The sequence below is a fragment of the Acanthaster planci genome, linkage group LG20 (assembly GCF_054643075.1).
Source record: "Acanthaster planci isolate LZ-2023a linkage group LG20, COTS_SCS, whole genome shotgun sequence".
Lineage (NCBI taxonomy): Eukaryota > Metazoa > Echinodermata > Asteroidea > Valvatida > Acanthasteridae > Acanthaster > Acanthaster planci.
In genome coordinates, this window is record NC_141796.1 from 5,787,185 (window position 1) to 5,810,120 (window position 22,936).

Here is a 22,936-nt window from a genome sequence, read left to right on the forward strand (position 1 = left end):
CCCTGCAAAATTTTGAGCTGTGTTTGCACTCCAATATTTTTTTTAAATATGCGTGCCATGTACATGTATGTACCGTATGTGTTAGGAAGAAGCATTTTGCTTGGAAATGGAATCCCCAGATGGAAATTTACTGGTATGGGATCAACAAAAGACAGCAGAAGGCATTCACGCGCACGTACATTTCCATTAGATTTTTAAGAACAGTTATTGATGGCCAATTAGAAAGTCTGGTCTGCATAGACCTTCCTGTTGAGATGCCGGGTAGTAGGACGTCCATAGTTACATGTAATTCTATGGTGTTGAAATTTTTTTGACCGGGCAAGGGGGGTAGAGAGGGGGGTAAGAGGGCATGAAAGGACATGCACAGTATAGTGTACTGTACCCCCACTCAAAAAAATCTTATTTATCATTTTTTTCTTTTTTTTGGTTGAAAACTCCCTACAGGCTCTGCAGCAAAACAATTTGTTGTGTGCCCGGCAAAAGGTTGTAAGCGCACTTATGCCCTTTTGCCTCTTTGCATGATCACAGAAAAAATGTTCCCGGTAAAAGAACCACACTCTTATTTAGTAAAAACGGATAAAATTTACTACAAAATCAACACAGGCTGTGCAAAAAGCAACCTTTGAACAATTTATCAAACAACTTTTTTTTTTTTTAACTATTTGCAAAGAAATCTTTATATTTCATTAAAATAAAACAGTTGCCTACATGTACACGTCCTTTTGCCAGGAAAATTTTTTTTGGCGGCGATTATTTCTTCCCGGCAAAAGGTCGTAAGTGCTTACGACCTTTCTACCGAGCACACGACGAATTAAAGGTTTCTTTTTTCTTGCTTAGAGCCCAAATGAGGGTCGGTCACAAATGAGAACTATAGAAATAATTACTTATTCTTCTTATTACGTATTCTTCTCATTTCCACCATTCAAAATTGACCGAACACTGTACAAAGTCTTTTGAAGTTATTAATTTTCTCTCTTTCGAGAAGTTAGTGCTACACCCCTGTTCTACACATCAGAGTGCATTTATGGGCAGTTGCCTGCCCAAAATTTTGACTCACCACCTCCCCCTCCGCCCACAGGTCCTTGCCATCAAACAACTGTACCCATTAAGGTTAATCAAGGGCAAGGACATTTTGCCTGGGATAATGGACACTCCGGAAGGGCTTTAAGGCCATCCACCCTTTATTTGTACAGGCAAGCCATTCTTGGATGCATATACCTGGTACCTTGTGTATACATGTACACGTTTGTCCATGTACAGTACATTGTATCTTTTTACCCACAAGTTCCATCTTTTGATTGGCCAAGAACACGACACGTTTTTTTGTCTTGTTTTGTTTTAATTGTGCAAAAAAGATGTGCAAAAATGTACAGTCAAATGGTGCCTCATTCTGAAATGGACTGTTGGGGATCACATGTACAGTTATGTATCTGCCTGACTGTGTTTATAGTCAAAAGCTTACATGCTGTACGCTAATAGACTGACAGTGATTAATTATAATTTCAAGACTGCTGATTCATGCTAATCGTCTTTTTTTCTGTAGCTGATGATCAGAGCTGATCTGTTTATACAGACAGTGCAGACTGCACATAAACTTGTCTGTGAATTGTGAAGGGCTTTTTTGACAAACAAGACACTGTCCAAGTGATGAGTGATGTGATTGCTCCCATGAGTCCTCTTTGGATGGGGGAGAAAATCCCTTGTCAAAAGATGTAGACACTTTCTATCCAATTTTTTCCTTACATCTGGTATTTGATTTTTAATGTTAAGAACTCATTGTTTAATTTCAAAGACTTAATAAGTACATGTACATGTACACGTATGTACTGCAAATTACCTGCCAAACAAATAGAAATAATCTGAAATCAATTTCAGTGATACATCCCTTGTCAAACATGTCAGATGGTATGTCAGAGGTAACAGGGACGGAAAAAGTCACACTTTGGACCTTAAATTTATAGAATGACCCAAATGTAAGTACTAATACATGTACAAAAACATGTACTTTACACAAACCTGGCCACAAGCAAAGATGTGCTTCAGTCACACAGAGCTTGGTTAACACTCACACAGAGTGACACAGATGCATTTGTTTGCATTGCGGAGGCCGGTAAATGCCAAATTGTTGCACATGATGGGACGTTGTCTTATCAATCATTAGGGAGGGTACATGTACTCTGTGTGTCTAAATTAATAACTTGTCAAGGGCATGCTAGGCATGACGTATTTACATATGTGTACAATTGTTTGCAGTTACATGAACCAACATTTTACATATGTACATGCAATTTATTTGTTTATTTACGTATCTGATCATCCAACAGTACGTTACAGGATGATAATGAGTGAAAAAGGCAGTGACACTGAACAAATGTTCAGTGCTAGAGGTGGGAGGAAAACCCCAGATTAATGTTTCGGGGGAAAACCCATGGACTCGGGTCAGCACCGAAAACCCAGTACATGTGTAGACCGAGCTGGACTCGAACCAAGGTCCCCAGAGGTAGAAGGCGAGGAAAGAAACACTATACGCCAACTTGACTCCCCCTGCACCATCCTGAACTAAAATAAAGAGCAATTATTCCATAATTACCATCTATGGGTGAAGGCTAATTATTGAAAAGTATAGCTCCCCTGTTTCTTGAGCCATTTCAAAGATCTGGTATGGAAGGGGGAAAAATACCGTAGCTGAATGAGGAACCTGTGAAGTATTCACTGGTAACCTGTAGAACTTACCCCGTGTTACATATGTACATGGTATATGTGCTTTATTCAGAAATTCATGAACTCAGGGATGTAATGTTCATGTTGTTTGTTTTCTTATTTGTTCAATTCGTTTCTGCAGGGGTTCTTCCGTCGCTGTCTCAGAAGACAGAAGGAGTATGTGTGCGTACGAGGGGGTAAATGCGAGGTCAGTCGGCAGCAGCGGAACCGGTGCCCAGCATGCCGGTACAGGAAGTGCATTGAGCTGGGCATGTCCAAAGATGGTGAGTGATTGGGACAAAGTTATTTTGGCATTGGGAACAGTCTCAAGCAGCACTCCACCATCCATACTCATACAAGTATCTGCTCTGACTATATAGAGCCGATGGCCAAATAAAAAAGGGGTCATATGTGACCACAGTCTGCACATGGACACATCTTCAACCCTGCTGTAGTACAAGGCACTGTTGTACGTCTACATGTTGTATTAGGCACTAGTAGGGATCCATCATGTGAGCCAGCAATGAGAAAAGCCACAATCTACAGGTGCGCTGGGGACATGGGGGAATCTCATGCTACCTCTTCCCCCGTGGTGTGGAGAGGTAGCATGCAGTGATGCAAAATGAGCCTGCAAGAACTTTGTGTGACATCTACCGGTATGTAGGTTATTGTGTCTTGAATGATGGCAGTACCAGTACCTGCGTCGTCGGATGGCTGCACTGGACCCTTGGGTCAGTTAGAGACCATCATGAGGTGCTAAATTAGGTCTGGCGCAATACACGCACGCAGGGGAGGGGGAAATTAATCTAATTTACAGCTGCCATGAACAAGGATAAGTGGAAATGGGCAGTGGGTAAGCTCTGAGGCGTGACCGCTGTGATGACTGAGCTGCATGCAGTGTGCATTGTATGCTTTGATGAGGAAGCCCCATTTTCATGGCCGTGCTTACAGTGAGCGAAAATTTGGTGCAGATCTGGCTGGAAAGTGTGGTTGTAACGGAAAGCCTGTTTGTGCAGGGTCAGCAGACCGTTTTTGTAACAAAAGGCTTTGGGCTGGCAGAAATCAGTGGAAAAATTCCTCTGTCAGCATTAAATAGTGATCGTTGGCACAGGGTACTGCAGTTATCAAAGCCGTGTAATCAGTCTTGAGACATTGTTTTGAGTGGGTGGCTAGGTTTGGTTGAAAGGAAGGCAGCCCCTTAGCTTAAGGTATCAAGAAGATAATCAGGAGAGTCTTGTCAGGTCATCGATAACCGCGATAGAGTGGAGGGGTTAGAATGTTTTTTGATGGGAGTTATCTTGTGTTTTGAAATTTAAATGGCAAATGGCACTGTGGGACTTTGGGGCTGGGGATGGTGGGAAACTCTTACTGGAGAGCTGGGTCATTCCATGAGGTTGGGGCACAATTTGTGACGTTTTCAATTTGTTACATGGGTTCCGTAAAAATGAACAGTTATTTCCCTGTATGTGGAATCCAAATTGGCATTGTTATACATGTACATCTTGCAAGGCTGAATACAGAGGTGTGTCATTTTAAAGAAGTAAATTACCTACTCTACAGCTCATGACAAGTGGTAAAAGTTTTGGATGTGACAAGGACACCGGCACAAATTGTGCCCCAACCTCATGGAATGACCCAGCGAAACTTGTGGAAGAACAAGATGCGTAACGGTGAATGAAGTAAGGGCATATATGCACATGCATACATGTAAGATTATGCAGTAATGGCATTCTCCTTAGATTAATCTGCTACCAGAAACTAAACGTTTCCGGTCTAGCGTCCGGCATTCCTTGTGTAAATATCGTATGTACCAGTAACAGGCATGGAAACTGTATCTGCAGTGCCAGTCTGTTGGAGGAGAGTGGCAATATGTGCATTGTACATGCACCGGTATGTTGACTGATATTGATATGGCATTGCAAGACATATATTCCCAGCAAGAAATGAGACCGAGGGTTACCCCCCCAACATATCCAATCCCTATACACATTCCAGACTATTGTTACTTAACACATCCCCCCAAGATGTCTGAAAGGAATTCCCCAGACTCCTGTGAGACAATGACCAACACAAAGCAGGAGGGGTTCTTTCCGTCTCATACCTTGCTGCGTATGGCAAGACATGTAATGTTGAAGTCGTGCAAGCTTCTGATTGGCTGTCTCAACAGATACAAACTGGTTTTTTTTTTCTATCATTTCTCTGTAACTGAGATTTTCTGGCCCAAAGATGGGAAATGCATGTATATGTATACAAAGTAAATAACCCCAAAGATCAAATATTTGGCTTTTTTAGGGCAGTTTGCACTGTCTGAGGAAGACGTGCTATGTATGTGCTGTAACTTTGCTTTTGTGGAAATCACACATGTTGTGGAAACAGAAAGTTCCCACAATGCTGTTCCAATTTTTCCCATCACTCTTACTGTAGCCTGCCAAGCCGTGATTCCTGTTCACAGACGGTGAGCGCATTGACTGTTTGCATTGCTCGGTTGCTCATGAGTGGATGTGCAAAACGGGTGTTGATTATGCTGATTGCTTAACCGTGGCAAGCCCTCTGCTGGCACCATGGTACTTACATGTAAATGCAATTCACCGTTACATGTACACGTACAAGTGTTTTCCAAACTCGGGCTGTGCTCACATGCAGAGAACTATATGCAAATACACCTGTACAAGTACCAGGAACATGCATGCGCAGTGTAACCAGGTTTGTTTCGGGGGCTTTGTTTTGTTTTGCATGTAAATACGGTACATGCACACAGTACACTGAGTATTTCCTATTGTTTGTGTATGGTTCAAATAAGGGGTGCATTTTTTGTTACAAGACACCAACTTGTAAAAAAGGAGAAAACACGAAAGCTGTCGTCATCTTCTTTGTTGTACATCGTCTTTAACAGATTTGTTTCAGTAGCCAACGCATTTATAATAGTCATCAGGGCTTGATTGAAAGGACAACAGGTTTGCCATGTGCATGTACATGTGCATGACCATGAAGAATTCATTTGAATGTACCGGTAGATCGGCCAAACAACGATGCACATTTTCTGTTGTTCACAATGTGACAGTATAATGTTATGATCAGCATGCAAATGTGCTCTAACATACACGGTACACGGTCGATGTACTATGCGTTATATGTACCGTAGTGGGAGCCCTTAGTACGGTATTTTAATAACAGATGACGGTTGCCCATTATGAAGTAAAAGTAACCATACATTTTAAAATATTGATTAAGAATACAATGTAAACGCTCCCATTTTCCTGTTCCCGTTGTTCTTGTTAATTACTGGCACATATGGCAAACTGGTGCCCTGCGTGCCGTAAGCGGTATACTCAGTGTTGCTCATAGGTTGTTTTGGTAGTCATCTCACATTCTGTAAAAATGCACAAAGGAGAGAGAAAAGATATGCAAGAGAAATGTATCGGATAGGTAAAGAGGTCTGCATAAATGAGTGTTGGCAAACTAACAAACAGGATGGACATGGATGTGTAAACAAGAGCCCTTATAGTGGAGGGGAGGGGGCTTAAAGTTTTCCCTGAAGTTTAAAATGGAGTCAGTTTTTATGTCCCTTTGATTGGAACCGTGCACACTTGCAGTGGCTTCAGAAATACACTACAGAGTAGGGATGTACTGTACATGTACCTGTACATGTACAGTCACATGTATGTAGTAGGTACATACATGTACATGTACTTGTAGATTGCCACCAGTACCTCAGCCACATGCACCACATGCCTCAGACGTGACTGTATATTGCACTTTAGAAAATCGAAGTTTCCAACTCATACTTTCTGTGGATTTTTCTAGAATTCAGGAATGTTTGACTCATACATGTTGACATTTTGGAGGTGTAGTAACAGGTACATCTAATGATAAATAATCATGTTTTTTTTGTTTGGTTCTTTTTTTTGGTACAAATGCACTGGTATGTTTTAAAGTCTCGTGCAAGGTTCACATGTCTGGCCATTTTGGTGAGAACTCTGGCTTTGTCAAAATGTCAGCTGTTGAAATTCCTGGAAAGTCAGAGCATTTTACTGCTGTGGTACCGTAGTTGCTTCTGTTCCTTCATCTTTCAATCTCACCAGGCCCAAAGATTTGTTGTCGGCACATATCATATACTACTAAAAAAAAAATTAAGGACCACTTTTTTCCAAATTTGTAATTTTTCTCCAAGCAATGAGTTTCATTTTTTGTTTGTCTAGATGGTGTTCTCACTGGAATAAATATTTTTTTTTTATTATTTTTCGAAACATCAAAAGCACTTTTTCAGCAGTAAAATATCTCATACAGAAAAAAAAGTGTGAACAAAATAAAAAGTGGTACTTACCTTGTTTTGAGTAGTATATTCATTTGTTCTCTGCATTCTTATCGTACATGTACTCATACATTAATACCATAAACTTTACATTTATGTACCGGTACTTGTACATGTAGGGTAACTCAGGGTGCCATACGCCAACACTCTAAAGTTTCACTGACATCAAAAGACACGTACTAGTACACTGGATGTCACTCAAATCCATGTCCATTGCTTTTTTAATCTCAAACCCTACCCAGTCCCCAATGGGGAAGCCCACTCCATCAATGAGTTGCTTTTTTTCTTTTTTCCAACTTCTGCTTTACATATGAAGTGTAGCCATAGTGAAGTTCTCTTCAACACATTTTTTCCCTGCAACTTTGCACTTTCTCCGTCATGTTACATTCCTGTTTGGCTAAATGCATTTAAAAGTGCACTTTTTAAGACTTTTAAACTTATCGGTGCTGTTCCAGACAACTGAGGGCGCTGTTATCGTAATGTCATCTGGGGAAGACTTAACCCTGTGTCCAAAGGGCACTTCCAAAGCCATGGCTACATCTGTTGTCTGCGCTTCTTCACACAGTTACCAGTAGACCTGAAGTACATGTACATGCTCAGATGCAGCCTTTGTTTGGTGCTCATAGGTTTTTCTGTTCAAACTGTGAGCAAAGCATATATACATGTACCCGTACTGACTGAAAACATTTCTGAGAAAGGGGACTGACACTTATTCATTATTCTACCCATTAACAGCAATGAATCAGCAAATATAAAAAAATTTAGTCCTGCAAAATCTACAAATATGCTGTACTTTTTTGTGTACATACATGTACAATCAAGGTAACATTAAGGCTTTCTTCCAGGGATGACATCACAGTTTTGCTCATGAATATGGAAACACCCATTAACACAGAAAAACAAAGAGGCAGTGGGCCTAAAAAGACAAATTGAAACCGTGAAAAAAAGTTGCAAATCAGGTTAACTGAGACACAAAGGTTTGTATTGAAACAAATAGAGCCCAGCTGCCCTTTAAGGAGAGAGCTGGATGCGCTGAGCTCCTTGCTGGTGCAGGTTTTAAAGGTGTTAGTTTAAAAAAAAAGAAAGGTAAAAATTGAAGCCGTACACATACATGTACATACACAGTCACGTTCATGGCTTATTCTCATCTATATGTGGCAGGTTCCTCAAAATATGGACCATTAGATAATGTTCAACTTAGGGGGTTCAGTTTTCCTGAAGTGAACAGCAGTGAATTAATTTCCAATGTTTGATGTAATGAGGGAAGTCATGACTGATATGTAGAACAATGATGACCATGTCAACCTTGCAACTTAATTGGAGTTAATTAAAATCTTGAATGTTAGCATTTTGAGGGACATGAACTCCCTGTTAAAATCCAAGCAAACAGACTTTACTGAGGAGTGATAATCCCTGCGGTTATTTTACACAGATTTATATGTGGTGAAAGGTGATATTTACATATATTGAAACCATAATCACAAAATTAAAAAGTACCTCTCACAATTAATCGGGTCCCGAAGTCGGCAGTCGCAAATGTCATTCGATTCTGTCATTAGTTTCAAAAAAATCGACTGCAAAAAAACCGAGTAAAATCCGTATATCGATGTACAACACAAGCTTTAAAAAAGAGCGCAAAAAAGCACCGCCAAACCATCATCCTTTTACGACTGGACCGATCACATTTTCTTCAAGTATATTCCCAAAAACCGCAGTCCAAAATACCAATCGTGGCAATCTTGCGGCTTTCATCAATCTCTCGCGGTGACGTTAGAGAAACATTTCGCTGCATCGTGGCCTGTTTGACCTTTGACATCAACCCAGATAGTGCGCCCTCTTTTTTATTTGATATTCATGAGCCCCTCCACGGAATGGCGACGCTCAGCGATTTTTCTCTTCAGAACAGTTTTTCTCAAAAGAAAATCTGTCATTCTGAATGATATTTGCAAAAAATGATGCTCGAAACATAAAATACGATTCATGATGAAAATCTGATGCTCAGAGTTGTTAATTTTAATTTTATTTTCAGCGGAGTTATTTCCAAAATAACCGGCAAAATGAAAATCGCGCATGGAATTTTAGAGCATTCCATGTGACAGCATTTTCGGCATTCTCGAACGTCATGCAGTTTCTGTCAAAATTCTCGAACGTCATCAAAATTCTGTCAAATATGACGTTAGCAATGAACATATTGTACTCATTATAAATTTTTGATGCAGCCAAACTTAAAGAAAATTTCATGCAAGACCTATATTCCATGCAAGACCAAATTTTTTTGAATAAGAATAATAATTGAATAATTTTTGTGCAAGATAAATGTTATCACACGCAAAATTACATGTTGAGTGACATCCCCATGTCTCCTCACCAGCCAAGAGGCTGGGACTGCTGTAAAGGGACCATGAAATAGAACTACAGTATTTCTTCTTAAGCACTACTATCGCAGATTAAATTTCCTTTGGCAATTTATTGTTGAATAAGCCAGTAAACAACCTTTCATGTTTTCAGATAGCAGTTTGGAGATAATTTGAACATGAAAACATGCGAACTGAACCATGTCTTCCTTGATTTACAGTACATCAAAGCAAAAGCGCCCTCACTTGTCCGTAAATTCTTTGTCAATTTGGAATGTTTAAAAGTGCACTTTTCAGTTTATGTAATTCAACAAACCATATCAAGCAGTCTTTATACATTGAAGAAGAGTACAGGGATACTCAAAAAGTGCTACTAAGAAAATGCATTTCATGGATCCTTAAACCCGTTTGCTGGACGCACATTCCAACAAGAGAGGGCTGAGTACATGTACATGTACTTAGAGTAACCCATGCTAAATGCTTATGAACCTGTGCGGTCATACATGTACGTCCCCACCAAAGAAACTGCATAAAGAAACTGCATAAGATGTACAACCATGCTGCCACTTGTTCACATATACACAGAGTAGACATTATAAAGAAAAAAAGATGCAGGGACCCTCCCCAAAAAACGGTGTCTAAAACTATGAAAAATAAAATGGCTGTGGTTTGTCTTTTCTCGGTCTACAGCCGTGCGGATAGGCCGAATCCCCAACAAACAAAAGGAGACAGAGTTTGCCGACATCCAGCCATTCACTCTGGACCCGCTGGATGAGGAGAGAGACGTGGACCAGTCCATTCAGGCATTAGAAGAAGATCCCGAGACCAACCAGCTGATTGACTTTGTCATCAAGGCCCACTCTGAGACTGCCAAGAAATATGTAAGATTACCCCCTCCCCAGGGTGAGGTTTGTTGGTCCAACAACAAAACAATTGTGTAAGATTACCCCATCCCCAGGGTGGGACTTGTTGGGCCAACAACAAAATAGTTGTGTAAGATTATACCTTCCCCAGGGTGGTGCTTGGTGGGCCAACATCAAAATAGTTGTGCAAGATTATCCCCTCACTATGGTGGGACTTGTCGGGCAAAAGAAACACACTTTTTTTAATCTATAATAATCAGCTTTGATGGAAAATTTACTCTATTGATCTTGTACATGTACATGGCTGTATGCTTTCAGCCGATACATTACTTTGTCCTGGGAAAGAAAGCTGGCTTAGTGTCAAGCTTATTCATCTTCGAGTGGATGCAAATGCCATAGGGTACCAGTGGAATCTACCGGTATGAACAACAAAAGAACATGAATTGCTCAAAATCCAGTTCATTTGTGTATTCAGTAAAACTTTTGAACATCCTGATGATGATTGGTGATCATAACCTTTTGAAATTTAACTTCCCTAATAAACTCTGGGAAAACAGTTGAAATCTCTGTTGAAATTGAAGTTGCATGAGGATGGAAGAAGAAGGAAAAGATTTATCCATTGTATATGCACATGTACTTATACATGGATGTACCAATACATGGATGTACCAATACATGGATGTACCAATACTGAGGCACATTCGTAGTGAGCCCTTTGGTGTTGCAGGGTGAATTATTCTGGGTAAAACCCATGGAATCAGGTAGGGACTGAAAACCCAATCCACACCTGGACCAAGCCGGAATTCGAACCCGGACCGCAGAAGTGAAAGGCGAGGAGAGAACCACTACACCAACCTGACTCCTCAAATTATCCAAACCAGAACTGAACCGATGTGCAGCCAACAATTTCCAAACCATGTCCAAACACAACATGAGGCCTAACACTTACATGTACAGCACTAAGTTCAGCTTCTTCATGTGGGTCGTGAATATGTGTGTAAGATTCCAAAGGCAGTGTTATACTCTTTGATAAAGCACATCAAATGTTGAGTTGCTGCACCACCTTTAAATGTCGGTGTCAGCGACCCTCAGAAGGTCCCTGATGTTGATTCACGATCCAGGGTACTGATTGTCTTAAAAAGAAACATGAGCTCACAGTAACACCGTGAAAAAAATCATCTAGGTACATGTACGGCACATGTCCGGCTGCTGCGGATACCTTAGGAAAATTATTTGTGTGTATCAGTGATGATCTTTTGTTTATAGTTGCTCTATTATTTTGCTACTTTTATTGAACACGTGTTTACAATCAATATTTTGGGAAAGACGGTGATAAAATTTTTATTCAGTCGTACCGTAGATTAGAATATTGTACCAAATTCCTTCAAAAGCAAAAATGACATGTTCATGTTTTGACAAAAAGTTGAGGAAACTGTCACCTTCAAATACAGCCTCAGATTTTGCCACTATAACGTTATTGAATGTTTCCAATTTTTTATCATGGATTTTCTGCTTTGAATATTCTGTTTCTAAAATGAATATTCCAATGTTTGATGGAATCCCTGAATGTATGGAGAATCAACTCAGCGTTTACTGTAAACACACAGTTATTTTTCAGTCCAATGCAGGAAATGAGGTTCGCATACTCATCCATTAAAGTACATGTAGCGGAGACAGGTTCTCTTGAAGGAATATGTGATCCACAAATATGGTGGGGTGCAAGCACTATTTGTTTGTTCAAGCAGAAAACTGGGGAAAACAAGAAAAGCGCCAGTCGGCCTGTTCGCATTGTTCTTGTCTGATCAGATCTGCTCACTGAGGCTCCAGTACTGGACTTAGGGTAAACAACAGAGACTTAAAGAGAAAACAGAAAGTGAAATGTAAAGCGTTTAAAAGAAAGCTTGAAAAATATCTCATATTAGACAGTCCTTGCCTGTGGGGCCGGGGGGGGAGGTACATATAGGAAAAACCTAGATCAGAGGGTTCTTGACCAGGCAGTCCAAACAAGGGCGTCTCAAATTGTGCAGACAGAACTGTTTCTTTGGAGGATAACGTCGCAGCGAAATACGTTCACATCCAGGCCAGTGGCCTGTTAAATTGGGTTTGCTATCTTTGCAAGCTGGCCCGACTTTGGGGTCATTTGGTGAGGGGAGGGTGGGAGAAGGTGGGATTTTTTTACATTTCCGGACCGGGCTGAACACGGGCAAATCAGTGCGTAAACGATGGCGCTTTAGGCCACGTCGCCTTGGCAAAGAAGTTAGACAATGGGGGGGTTAGCCAAGGTTGCAGAAAGTCATTGATGGAACGGCACTCACTCATAATGCCTCCACGCACACTTGGAATTTGTAGCAGACAGTGCCTGTACCGATACATCGGAGATAGAAACTGCTGTTATCAGGTAGATTGCAAATACATTCCATGTACATGGAATATGATGTACCTACCAGTATGGTACGTGGATATGTGTGTAGGTGTGTACAGTCACTATGCAAATGTGTATGTCAACCATACCTGCCAACCTGTCATACTCCTTCCTGAGGTCAGGCATCACCAAATAATAGATAAGAATTTAAATGAACCAAGGGCTCGTAGACCTTTTTAATATACTGGTATTGTGTGGTAATGTCTGACCTCAGGAAAGACTACGACAGGTCTGGTCAACTGGCTTGAAGCATGTACATGTACGTGCACCGTACATGTACATGTAGGGGAATATGTACATGTGGCTAAAAAGAAATTGTAATTGACCGTATTCGCGGCGTCCCCAATTTCAGTCGTATTCCCCAACGTAGTGTATTGATTTGAAAATGTTAAATTCAGAGAACCCCACTATGTTCTACGATTTCATTCCGACCCCCGAAATCACCTGGTACCATCCCATTAACAGTTTCAAAATTATACCGTATGCTCAGAAATACGACTGAAATTGGCGACGCCACGAATACGGTCTATTAAGTTGTGTTAATGATACGTACCAGCACGGTACATTTATTATGAGTTCTATACCACACCCCATCCATGAAAAATATACGTATTTGTGTCCTTGGGTAGGCCTACTCACAAGACAGGAATGTCAACATTTACAGATGGTCATTATGTGAGGCTGATAAAAGTACTGACATTTAACAATTGTTGACAGCTGTGGTGTGGCATATGACATCGTGAACACCTGAGGGTTAAGGAATTTGTCCAAAAGCTCCGAGTTTCAGAAGGCGATAGGTCTACCATACTGTCAAACTGTACAATAAATTGAACTAACAGACATACATGTACCGGTAAATGATAACGTCTGCAAATGCACTGTTCCCTCACTTTCTTTAATTGGGTAAACTTTAATGTGGAACTATCGGTAGTGCGATACCAGTGAGTACATGTATTGTCTGGTTACCGGTCCCTGCATTACCTTATACCGGTACGCTGCAGGGTCGGGAAGAAGTCTGTTATTACGAGTGCGATTATTGGTTGAATTCCCTGGTAGCCTATGCACAAAACATATCATGGGTACCATGCAAAACTGACTTAAGGACTGGAAACTTTCACTCTCAAACTTCCTGAAGCTTTTCTGTCTCACGCACATGCGTGCACACACTATCAGCAGAATGCAATATCTCACGTTGAGTGTGATATGTGGATATATCACCCTGTCATGTGATCATTTTGGGCCAATAAATGGACAGTATCCAAGACAGAGGTATGGCAAGTAACAGTGATTCATTGTTGACTGCTGTGATGTGGGATGTGACATTTTGAAAACAGGAGGGATGCATGTTGCTAGAGGCCACCTCTGGTGGTGTTATCATTGGGTGTCTCTCATGGGGGAAACAACGCTTTACAGATCCTGTTCTCCTGTACTCTTTTCACACCCTATTCATCAAAGCTGCATGCATTTTCTCCCATTTTGGAGCAGGCAGAGATTTTCCAGAGTGCCCACAATTGAAAGCGGAAGTCTTTGGCTGCATGCCTGCCCTCTTCTTTCCATGGTGGCGGGGTGTGGTTCTTACATGGGTATGCTAGCCATTCATGTCATTGGTTTCTAATCAGAGGAGATGGAGACTTTAACTTCAGAAGTCCCCAAGGGGCCTGCGATTTCTTCTTGAGTTCATGGGCAGGTACTTCCGTCAGGGATGTGCCACAGTTGGTTGATTGTGGAGAAAGATACACTGGGACTTGTCAAACAAGCAAAGAGCTCATCAGAAAAAAAAAATTGTGCTTTTTTTCCCCTGAAGTTGTGCTGATTATAGAGTGTGTGGGTTTGCATTCCTGTGTGGGCACCTGGGGAGAAATTAGTACACAAATTATTGTTCAACCACTGGTTTATTGCTTATTACCACAGTGCTCAGGCAGTGAAGTTGGGGCTGGATTATGTACATGTATGGTTGGAAAGCAAACTTGAATGCCAATTTGTGACGACGGATCAAATTGTCGTGCTTTGGATTAAGATGAACCCATTTTGAAGCGGATATGCTGCAAATGCTTCGCAATGTCAAATTCGAATATTTTTGCGTTCTCCTAACGTGTGAGCTGGCTTTTACAATTGAGTGACTGAAGTCAAACCATTTCTGTAAAATTCCAACGTCGCTGTCTTGTCCCCATCTGTTGCATTTCTTGCAGTGTTCATGTTTGCTGTCGTCTTGCGCAATTACTTTCACATCAGTGGTTCCCTGTTTACACATACTATGGAAGAAGATTGTTGGTAACCAGTTGGTTCATTATGCCTATGGGTCCGGTTCCAAATAGTCAACTAGACGAATCTAGCCCTGCGTTGTTGGAGTGACGTTGGTCAAACCATGGTTAACAGTCATTGGCAATCATATCGTACCGTACCGGGTACATGCCCTGTTTTGCAGTGTACCCCGGTAGCAGTCATGATGACTGGGTTCATTGGCCGAGAAGAGGAGGGGAGGGCATATACATGTATGACAGGATTACAGATTCTGTCATCCATCGGGGGATTTTTCTCTGCCTTATTACTCTAAGCAGTCTGCTGCCTTTTCTGTCTTTTTTTGTAATACTCCTCCCACCCCCGCCGATTGAGAGGGCATTTTGCATGGATTTGTTTCCCTGCTGACGGGGTCTCTGTCTAAGCTTTTTGCTCGTTGTGCCAGATTGCATCAGGCATGTCAGGCGTCCATGTTGGCTGAAAGTGTTCATTAGCTGACAGTGAAGTACACGGACATTGTATAAACTTGTACAGTGTTTTTTTTTAACTTGGTCACACCACATTTTCATATGTTTTTTAATTCAGTTCGGCATTTATACAGTGTGTGTCTTACCCTTCAATTTCCAGCATGTGCATTTCAGTTATATTGAGAACGCACAGTGATCTGGACAAATTGTAGAACGTGCAGTGAATGAGTTGTGAGAAAAAGACCAGACCACTTGGACGCTGAGTGAATTACAAAATTGGCATTTCTCTGTTCCCAAACTTTTTTGGGGGGTCCTTACAAAATCGCCGTAACGAGGAGTGAATGTCCCCACAACTGCGGAACAAGTACATGTACATTTCTATACAGGTACCTGTATATGTTTGTAGTCACAAATACAGCACCTGTAGGCATGACCATAAAGGAAGGACACAGAAGGAGTTCCAACTCAGGCACTTCAAAGTGTTCAGTGATGATCGCCGCCGAGTCAGATGAATAGTAGAAAACATTCCAAAAATGCCTGATTACTGCCTGCATCTTAGCCGGTCAAGCGAGGCTAGTAATATCCTAGCAGTACATATAATTTTTCTTGCAATTAAATACAAATTATCGCTGTGACTAGGAAATAGAGAGAGAAAAATCCCTGATATTAGACCGGCTTTTGCCATCATAAATAAACGTTTTAAATTTTGATACACTGTCCATTATCCATGCAAAGTTTGTAATTTTATTCTCCTTCATCCAATACATCAGTGATCAAAGACTTTGTACGAGTTTGGCTAAGACTGGCCAACAAAATGTTCACTACAACTGGAAAGCTCAGTTCATTAGGAACAAAATACGCTATTTCATAACAGTCAAAACAAGTCAAATTTCCCATATGTGTCTGTGTACTGAGGCAAATCAAGTGGAAGGAATTTTTGACTGTGTTTGACGATTACAGCAGCAGGAAGGTGAATGCTTGTGCAGTTGCTTGCATTACGCTGTGTGCCCTAAATCTATATGTGCAGTCATTGCCCTTAATGAGCTCTTTCTTCTGGAGTATGCATGTATATGTACATGTAAGTTGGGAGTGAAAAAAACAAACTGAAAGGGGTTGACTGTCCAGAATTTGAAAAAAAAAACATGATGGGCTGCATATCAGGTACTTTTGACATCCTAAGCTGACAAATGTGAAAATAAAATGGGGAAAAACATAAGATGTTACAACAGGATTTCAGTTTGTCTGAATCTCTTGGCTGACATATCGGGCACATGTACATGGATCTGATGTATTTGTATGGTATGTACATGTGCATGTGGTGTCTGTCTGAGGTTTCTTGTTGTCAACCTCAAGACTGTTCATGTATCATACCAGATCATGTAGAACTAACCTCAGCAAATGTTTTTTGCAACCATCGTCTACCTTGAAATTAAGCAGAAGCTTTTTCTGCTGAAATTTGGCAAGTTTGTTTGTTTAAAGAACAGTCATTATGACAGGATGAGACTAACCAGGTATGGGGATCTTGCAGATAAAAACTACCTACAATGTACATGTACATTACAAAAGGGAGCAAAATAATTATGCTGACATAGGTACAGGTGCTTGTAGCCGGGCAGTGAAGTTCCCAGCAAATTTGGTATTGGCTATTCAAATAGCTCGCTTGTTTTTTAATGTACTGCTTGTTTTGATGGACTAGGTATCAGCACAGGCTGAACTGTAATTAGTTTTTTAATGCCCAATAAAAACACGAGTATGAAAGTCTGTAGCCACACAATTTCCTGCAACCAGCCCTGCATTGCCATAAGAACATAACTAGAGGATGCAACCTTGGTTGGTACCATGTACCTTAGGAAACTACAGTAGACCTCATCCAAGCAAAGTACCATGCAAATATTCTTTGCGTGCTTGCTTTTTTGCAAGGGGTTTGGTAATATGACTTTTCTGCAAATTGCAGGAAAGCAGGGGGGGTTGTCTGTTTTGGGGTTTTTTCCGTATTTTTGTCCAAAACATCCCGTAGACGTTGTACAGTATATGATACTTCAGCTAGGTTTAACATTCAATCTTAACCGTAACCTAAGTGAAGACAATTGGAAGATTTGCATTGAACAGTGATTTTAAAATTGGTAGTTAAAAAAGATTATATCTTCCTTTCAGGAAGATTGTGTTAGAATCTGCATAGGTTTGGGTTGATCAAAGTTCAAATAAAAAAAGTGGATTTTTGGCCTGCCATTTTTGGTCAGGACCCAATTTCATGTACAGGTACATGTACATGCAAGTAAGATTTGAAGCTTTGCGTGGTGGAAGTTGTGGGTACACCATGGAATCAGTCACTTTTTTGGAAGAGGTGTGGTTCTTAGGAGAACCTGTGAGTGTTGACTCAACGTTTCGGCCAGGATGCTCTGGCCGTCCTTTGATTCCACGGTGTAACCACAAGCCAACATCTCAGGTACATGCGGTTGCTCAGTCGAAAAATATTGCATTCTGATGGTATCCGCCCCGAGCTGAAGTGCACCCCCAATCAGTGAAAATAAAGACAGGGGGTTACAAGCGGGTTCTTGCATGCGTTGTGCGTGTACTCAAAGGCCACACATGCCAGAGTAAATCAGTTACGCGTATTCAGCGTGCTCTACGTCATACGTGCATATAGTTGCATGCCTCGTGGCGCGCCTGTGCGGTGAGTACCCAAAAAAAAAACCTCTCTTGTTCCGCTTGGAGCAGATTGTCTGAAAAGTTGTTTCTGATTTAAAGTACTGGACTAGTACTTTAATCAGTCTGGAGTATTGCCATATTTGGACAGCGTATTACGTCACAAATGTCGCACAATTTGACCAATCACAGGGCTTGTTCTAACAGCCTGCAACTGATATTGTATAGGTGTTTTCATGTTATTGGGTACTTTTCATAGACCTTGCAGCATATGGGACAAAAATACTAACAAAAAATTTCAGTTGCAAAAGTTTGATTGGCTGTGAAAAAAAAAACCTACAGACATAAACTACAAGTTCTGAAACACATTTGTACCAATGGAATTTGAAATTCGTCCTGCCAGCTTGAGATATTTAAAATTGAATTTGGACAAATCTTGCTATATCAGTAGGGAAAGGTCACTATGCCCATATGTGGTAATACTCTAGAGTGTTAATATGCCTGTCACAGTTTTTTACCGCTCCAAAGTGGTACTTTTAACCCACACATGGCTTAATATAGGCAGTTATATATATTGACACTCACTCGCACGTCATAGCAGTCAACTCTTTTTACATTTGCTCAATACCCCTCATTAAAATGTATCCTTTGTTCCCCCAACCCTTCCTTGATACAGGAGGAGTTTGACGACTTCTTAAAGGGGAAGCTGAAGGTACCACACCGAGTCCAAAACTGCGGGGACCTGAAGTCACACATGGATCTGAACAGTAAGCTGCGATTGGTCAATATGTGGAGTGTGTGCAGTGAAATCGCTCTCAATCATCTGTTTTGTTTTCATTTTGTGTTATTGTGTTTTGTGCAGCAAAGTAACAAAGACAAGTGAAGCCAGTTTTAAAATGCTTCTAGAACTCTTTTTCACTCGCGGGGGACATTGATCATCCTGAAATTGGACTGCAATATATTAGAATGGCCCAAGCCGGTTGCTTGGGGGAAGTATGCAACAACACAGTGTCAAAACATGGAGGCAGATTAGTGGAACGATGCAAAAAACTAGTTCAGAAAACTTGTCGCCTATGTTGCAATTTAGCTGAAGTCAAGTTCTGTAAAAGAAAGGCTTGAAATGCTGTGCTGCAGTTTGGGCACCACGTTGTTGCAAATTTAACATGTTATTCAAAGGACCTCTTGGCCAGATCAGGGCTGTTTTCCAATACTCGACTTAGGCTCCGTCTCAGGCTTCAACTGTTTGTTTTTACTTCCCGACGTTCAGGTTGTAAGCGCAAAAGTAAGTCTGATAGTGCCTCAAAACGTCAAGTAAGATGCAAAAGAGCCAAACATATTAGAGTACTTCAATTTAAGTTTTACGCTTCTGGCCCACAATCAAGGATTGGCTTCCTATACAAAGCCTGAGACGGAGTTGGGCATTGGAAAACGGCCCAAGGCTCCCCGAGTAAATACCTAAGGTCATTTGTTTATTCATGTCATCACCACATATCGCGCATGTTTGTCGTAATGACAACACCACAGGTAAGTGCCATGGAAGAAATCAAATAGACTGAACATTTCATTTCCCCTAGATTTTTTTTTTTTGGTCTGGAAATCTCATCTGCAACTGGCTGTTATTATTCTGGCCGTGTTAATCATGCATGACCTTGGTGATGCCCGTACATGTAGAGTGTACATGAGTACACGTACATACTTATGTAAGACTTGGGGGGGGAGCCGTTCTCATGGTTCGTTTCAGACTGCTTAGTCAGAATGAAGTTTGTCGTCTGGTTTGGGAGTTTCTTGCTGTATAATTTACTCCCAAGGGCTTAAACCGACATCCAGGGTTGCCATCTCAAAAAGTGTTTCCGAGGTTAATTCTAATCCAATTCACCATTTTGCTTTGCATAACTTCACAGGACCCAACAGTGTGGTGTTTTGTCGTGTACTTCTTGTTATTCTTTGTATTTTACGGTTACCGCAGTATCCTTGGACTTATACAAGCTCAGTTTGCATGTCGACGTAAGAAACGCAGAGAGCAACACAATCAAGGTGCAAACTGCAACCTGGATATATGGAAACATGCCAAATGGAGGTTTCTCCAACAACACAGACAAACGCAAACCAGCCCGCAAACGATCGGCAAAGTTGATCGAGCCAGGTTCAACTTTGCCTACTGTCTGCGTCGAGGAGGCCGTGGTATCCAAATACAAACACACATGCTGGTATGACCGATGTGCAACAATGCCCCTCTTGCTTAGTTCCACAAATTTTGCCCATTTTCTCATGAATACTTAAGTATTACACCACAGTGATCAACTGAATAGCTGGCCAATAATGAAATACATGAAACTGGAGCAGAGATGGTACAGTCCATCTAAAAGCACATTTTCCACGAAAAATCATGGAGTTTCTGACGCCACTTTGTTTCTGGTTTTGGTGTGAAAAGTCCTCATGCGCCGTCTCTCCCATTTGTGTCTGCGTCTTCACGTCTTTTGCTCTGTTTGCGTTACAAATGATCATATGGAAACCAGGCTTTACATGTATCGGTAGATGTAAATGTAAATTGGGTACTATGGTTCCCGTATTTTATGCAACATGACCACCAGAAGACCCCCCATTCTATTTTTCAGGAAGCTGCGAAGCAGTGCCAGCCAATGTAATTCCAATTTCCATCTGTCCGTCCAAATGGAGATGTGATGGATTAGACTGGAAATGGAATAGGTTGAGATAGGAATTTGTCAGTGTGGGACGGGGATTTCCTGGGTTGGTGGGGATTTTGTTGGGCCGTGTGGGATTGGGCAGCGATGGTGACTGATTGAGGAATGGGCATTTTTGGATATATTTTGGTATTTGTGTATTCTTCAGTCACCTTGGATCTGATCAAGTATTTAAATATTCAGTATATGATTGTAAATATTCTTTGTACGGTTACCAACCAAGCACATGTCTGGGGTAATGGTGGTGGATGTGGATCTTGGGGGGGGGGGGGGGCAGGGGACCATGCAGCCCTGAGTTACATTCACATTCTTTTGATTGGACCCTACTGGATAATCTAGGCCCTGATCACACCCATCTGGTTTGGCAAAAACTCTCACAGAGCTCAGGTAATTCACTTTGGAGGTGTCAGATCTCCAATGTGACTCATGTTACTGAAATAGGACCAACTGACAAGATGGGTGAAATTGGATACTGTGCGTGTGCGTTGCGGTTTAATACCCAAGTTCATAAAGCAGTGTACGGTATACCTACTCCAGTGCAGGTTACGGTATCCTGCCTGTGAATGGTGACTGCTGCAGGGAAGATGGTGGTCCAGTATGGGGAACATGTTTGCAGGTGCTTTAAATTGTGGGGACCGTGAATATTCAGTACTTCAGAATTACCATTATTGAGGCCCAAAGATGGTGGGGACACTAAATGTAGAAAGTAGGGCACCAGTACACACCTACTTGAGGGGACACACGCTCGTCGTTACACTGATTTTGTGGGGACTAGAATTATTGTGAGGACAGAGAAATGTCTCCGCAACTCTGTCCGGATGTGCCCAACAATAAAATACTTCCTCATAATGTGGTGAGGGCCTACCTTTGTGCACTCGTTCTGTAGCTGTGGGGACATCTCACATGTTGAAAGATAGGTGACCCATGGCCTGCTTTCAACTTTCCTGACAACAGACATTGTCCCCTGATTGTGGCAAAGGCTTTGGCATATTACCTTCAGAATAAGGCTTACCAACAGGTACCAGTACCAATGTTGTATTCGAGTCCATCACAAGTCCCTTTACAAGTCCTTTCACAAGTCCAGTCACAGGTCCCTTCAAAAGGCCAGTCATAAGTAACAGGGCAAACTATGACAAAAGAATGTTTTAGCCACAGCTCATTTGAATACATGTAGCTTGTGAATTGGCTTGAGACTGAATAACTTGTGATGAACATGTGATGGACTTACAGGGACATGTGATGGACTTACATGGACTTGCAGGGACATGTGATGGACTTGAAGGGACATGTGATGGACTTGCAAGGACATATGATGGTCTTACAAGGATTTGCAGGGATGTGATGGACTTACAATTTATACATTTTATATTTATAAGTTTATAAATGTACAGCAATAAATTGCCAAAGGAAATGGCAATCTTCAGTAGCAAAGTACATGTAAAAAAATCTAGTAATATTTTGGGCATGTGTCATTGCAACATTGAGGTTCATCTGATTACATTGCAGTTTTGCTCATGAATATGTAAATCTACATTGTATAAAACCATGTAGGCCCCAAAATACCCATAAAACTGACAAAACAAAAACTGTGTTTAATTGAAACACAAACATTCAATTTCAAGGATCTAGTGAAACATTTCTATTGCATGGTCCCTGTAACCATTTTAATTTTGCCACGCTTTGGTGCCCTTATTGTACAAAATGAACCCAGCGCAAAACGCAGGTATTCATGGCCATTTGTGGCGCCTCCAAGAGTTTGCAACACGTTGGCCAATGACAACGTGCGAAATTTGTCGACCGTTTCCAAATGCACATTGGGTTGACAAATTTCGCTCAGTATAATTGGGCCGCACATCACAAACTCTTGTGAAACGCCCATATTGTTACATATGGTCGGCGACCTGAAAAATTATTTGAGCAGACGGGCATATCTGTGGTGACCCATGTGAGGGATATATACTGCCATTTCCCTTGAAGACCTTGTGTGTGAATAAATTGTCAGGAATCTATCAAATGGTAATACTTACATGTAATAGCTTCTAGTAACAAAGATCTCCTGAAAATAATCAAAGAAGTGAAAAATGTCAGTTTTACGACAAAGATTAATTATGAAAAAATGATGTGTTTTTTCACCTAACTTTGTGTCTCATTTTCGCAATTTTGTTCGGTTTACCTTCAAATAACTTTGATGCCACATGAAAGACTGGTAACTTTTATGAACAAAAAAGTTTA

At 41.1% G+C, this 22,936-nt stretch overlaps 1 protein-coding gene across 2 annotated transcripts in view; it reads left to right on the forward strand.

Moving 5' to 3' along the window:
* The window catches only part of LOC110977980 (oxysterols receptor LXR-alpha-like), an 80,093-nt gene that overhangs the window by 31,904 nt on the left and 25,253 nt on the right, over nt 1-22,936 (forward strand). For both annotated transcript variants that reach the window (XM_022232562.2, XM_022232563.2), the window contains exons 4-6: nt 2,843-2,984; nt 10,057-10,247; nt 18,679-18,769. In XM_022232562.2, coding sequence (XP_022088254.1) covers nt 2,843-2,984; nt 10,057-10,247; nt 18,679-18,769 — 424 coding nt within the window. The remainder of the gene's footprint in view (nt 1-2,842; nt 2,985-10,056; nt 10,248-18,678; nt 18,770-22,936) is intronic.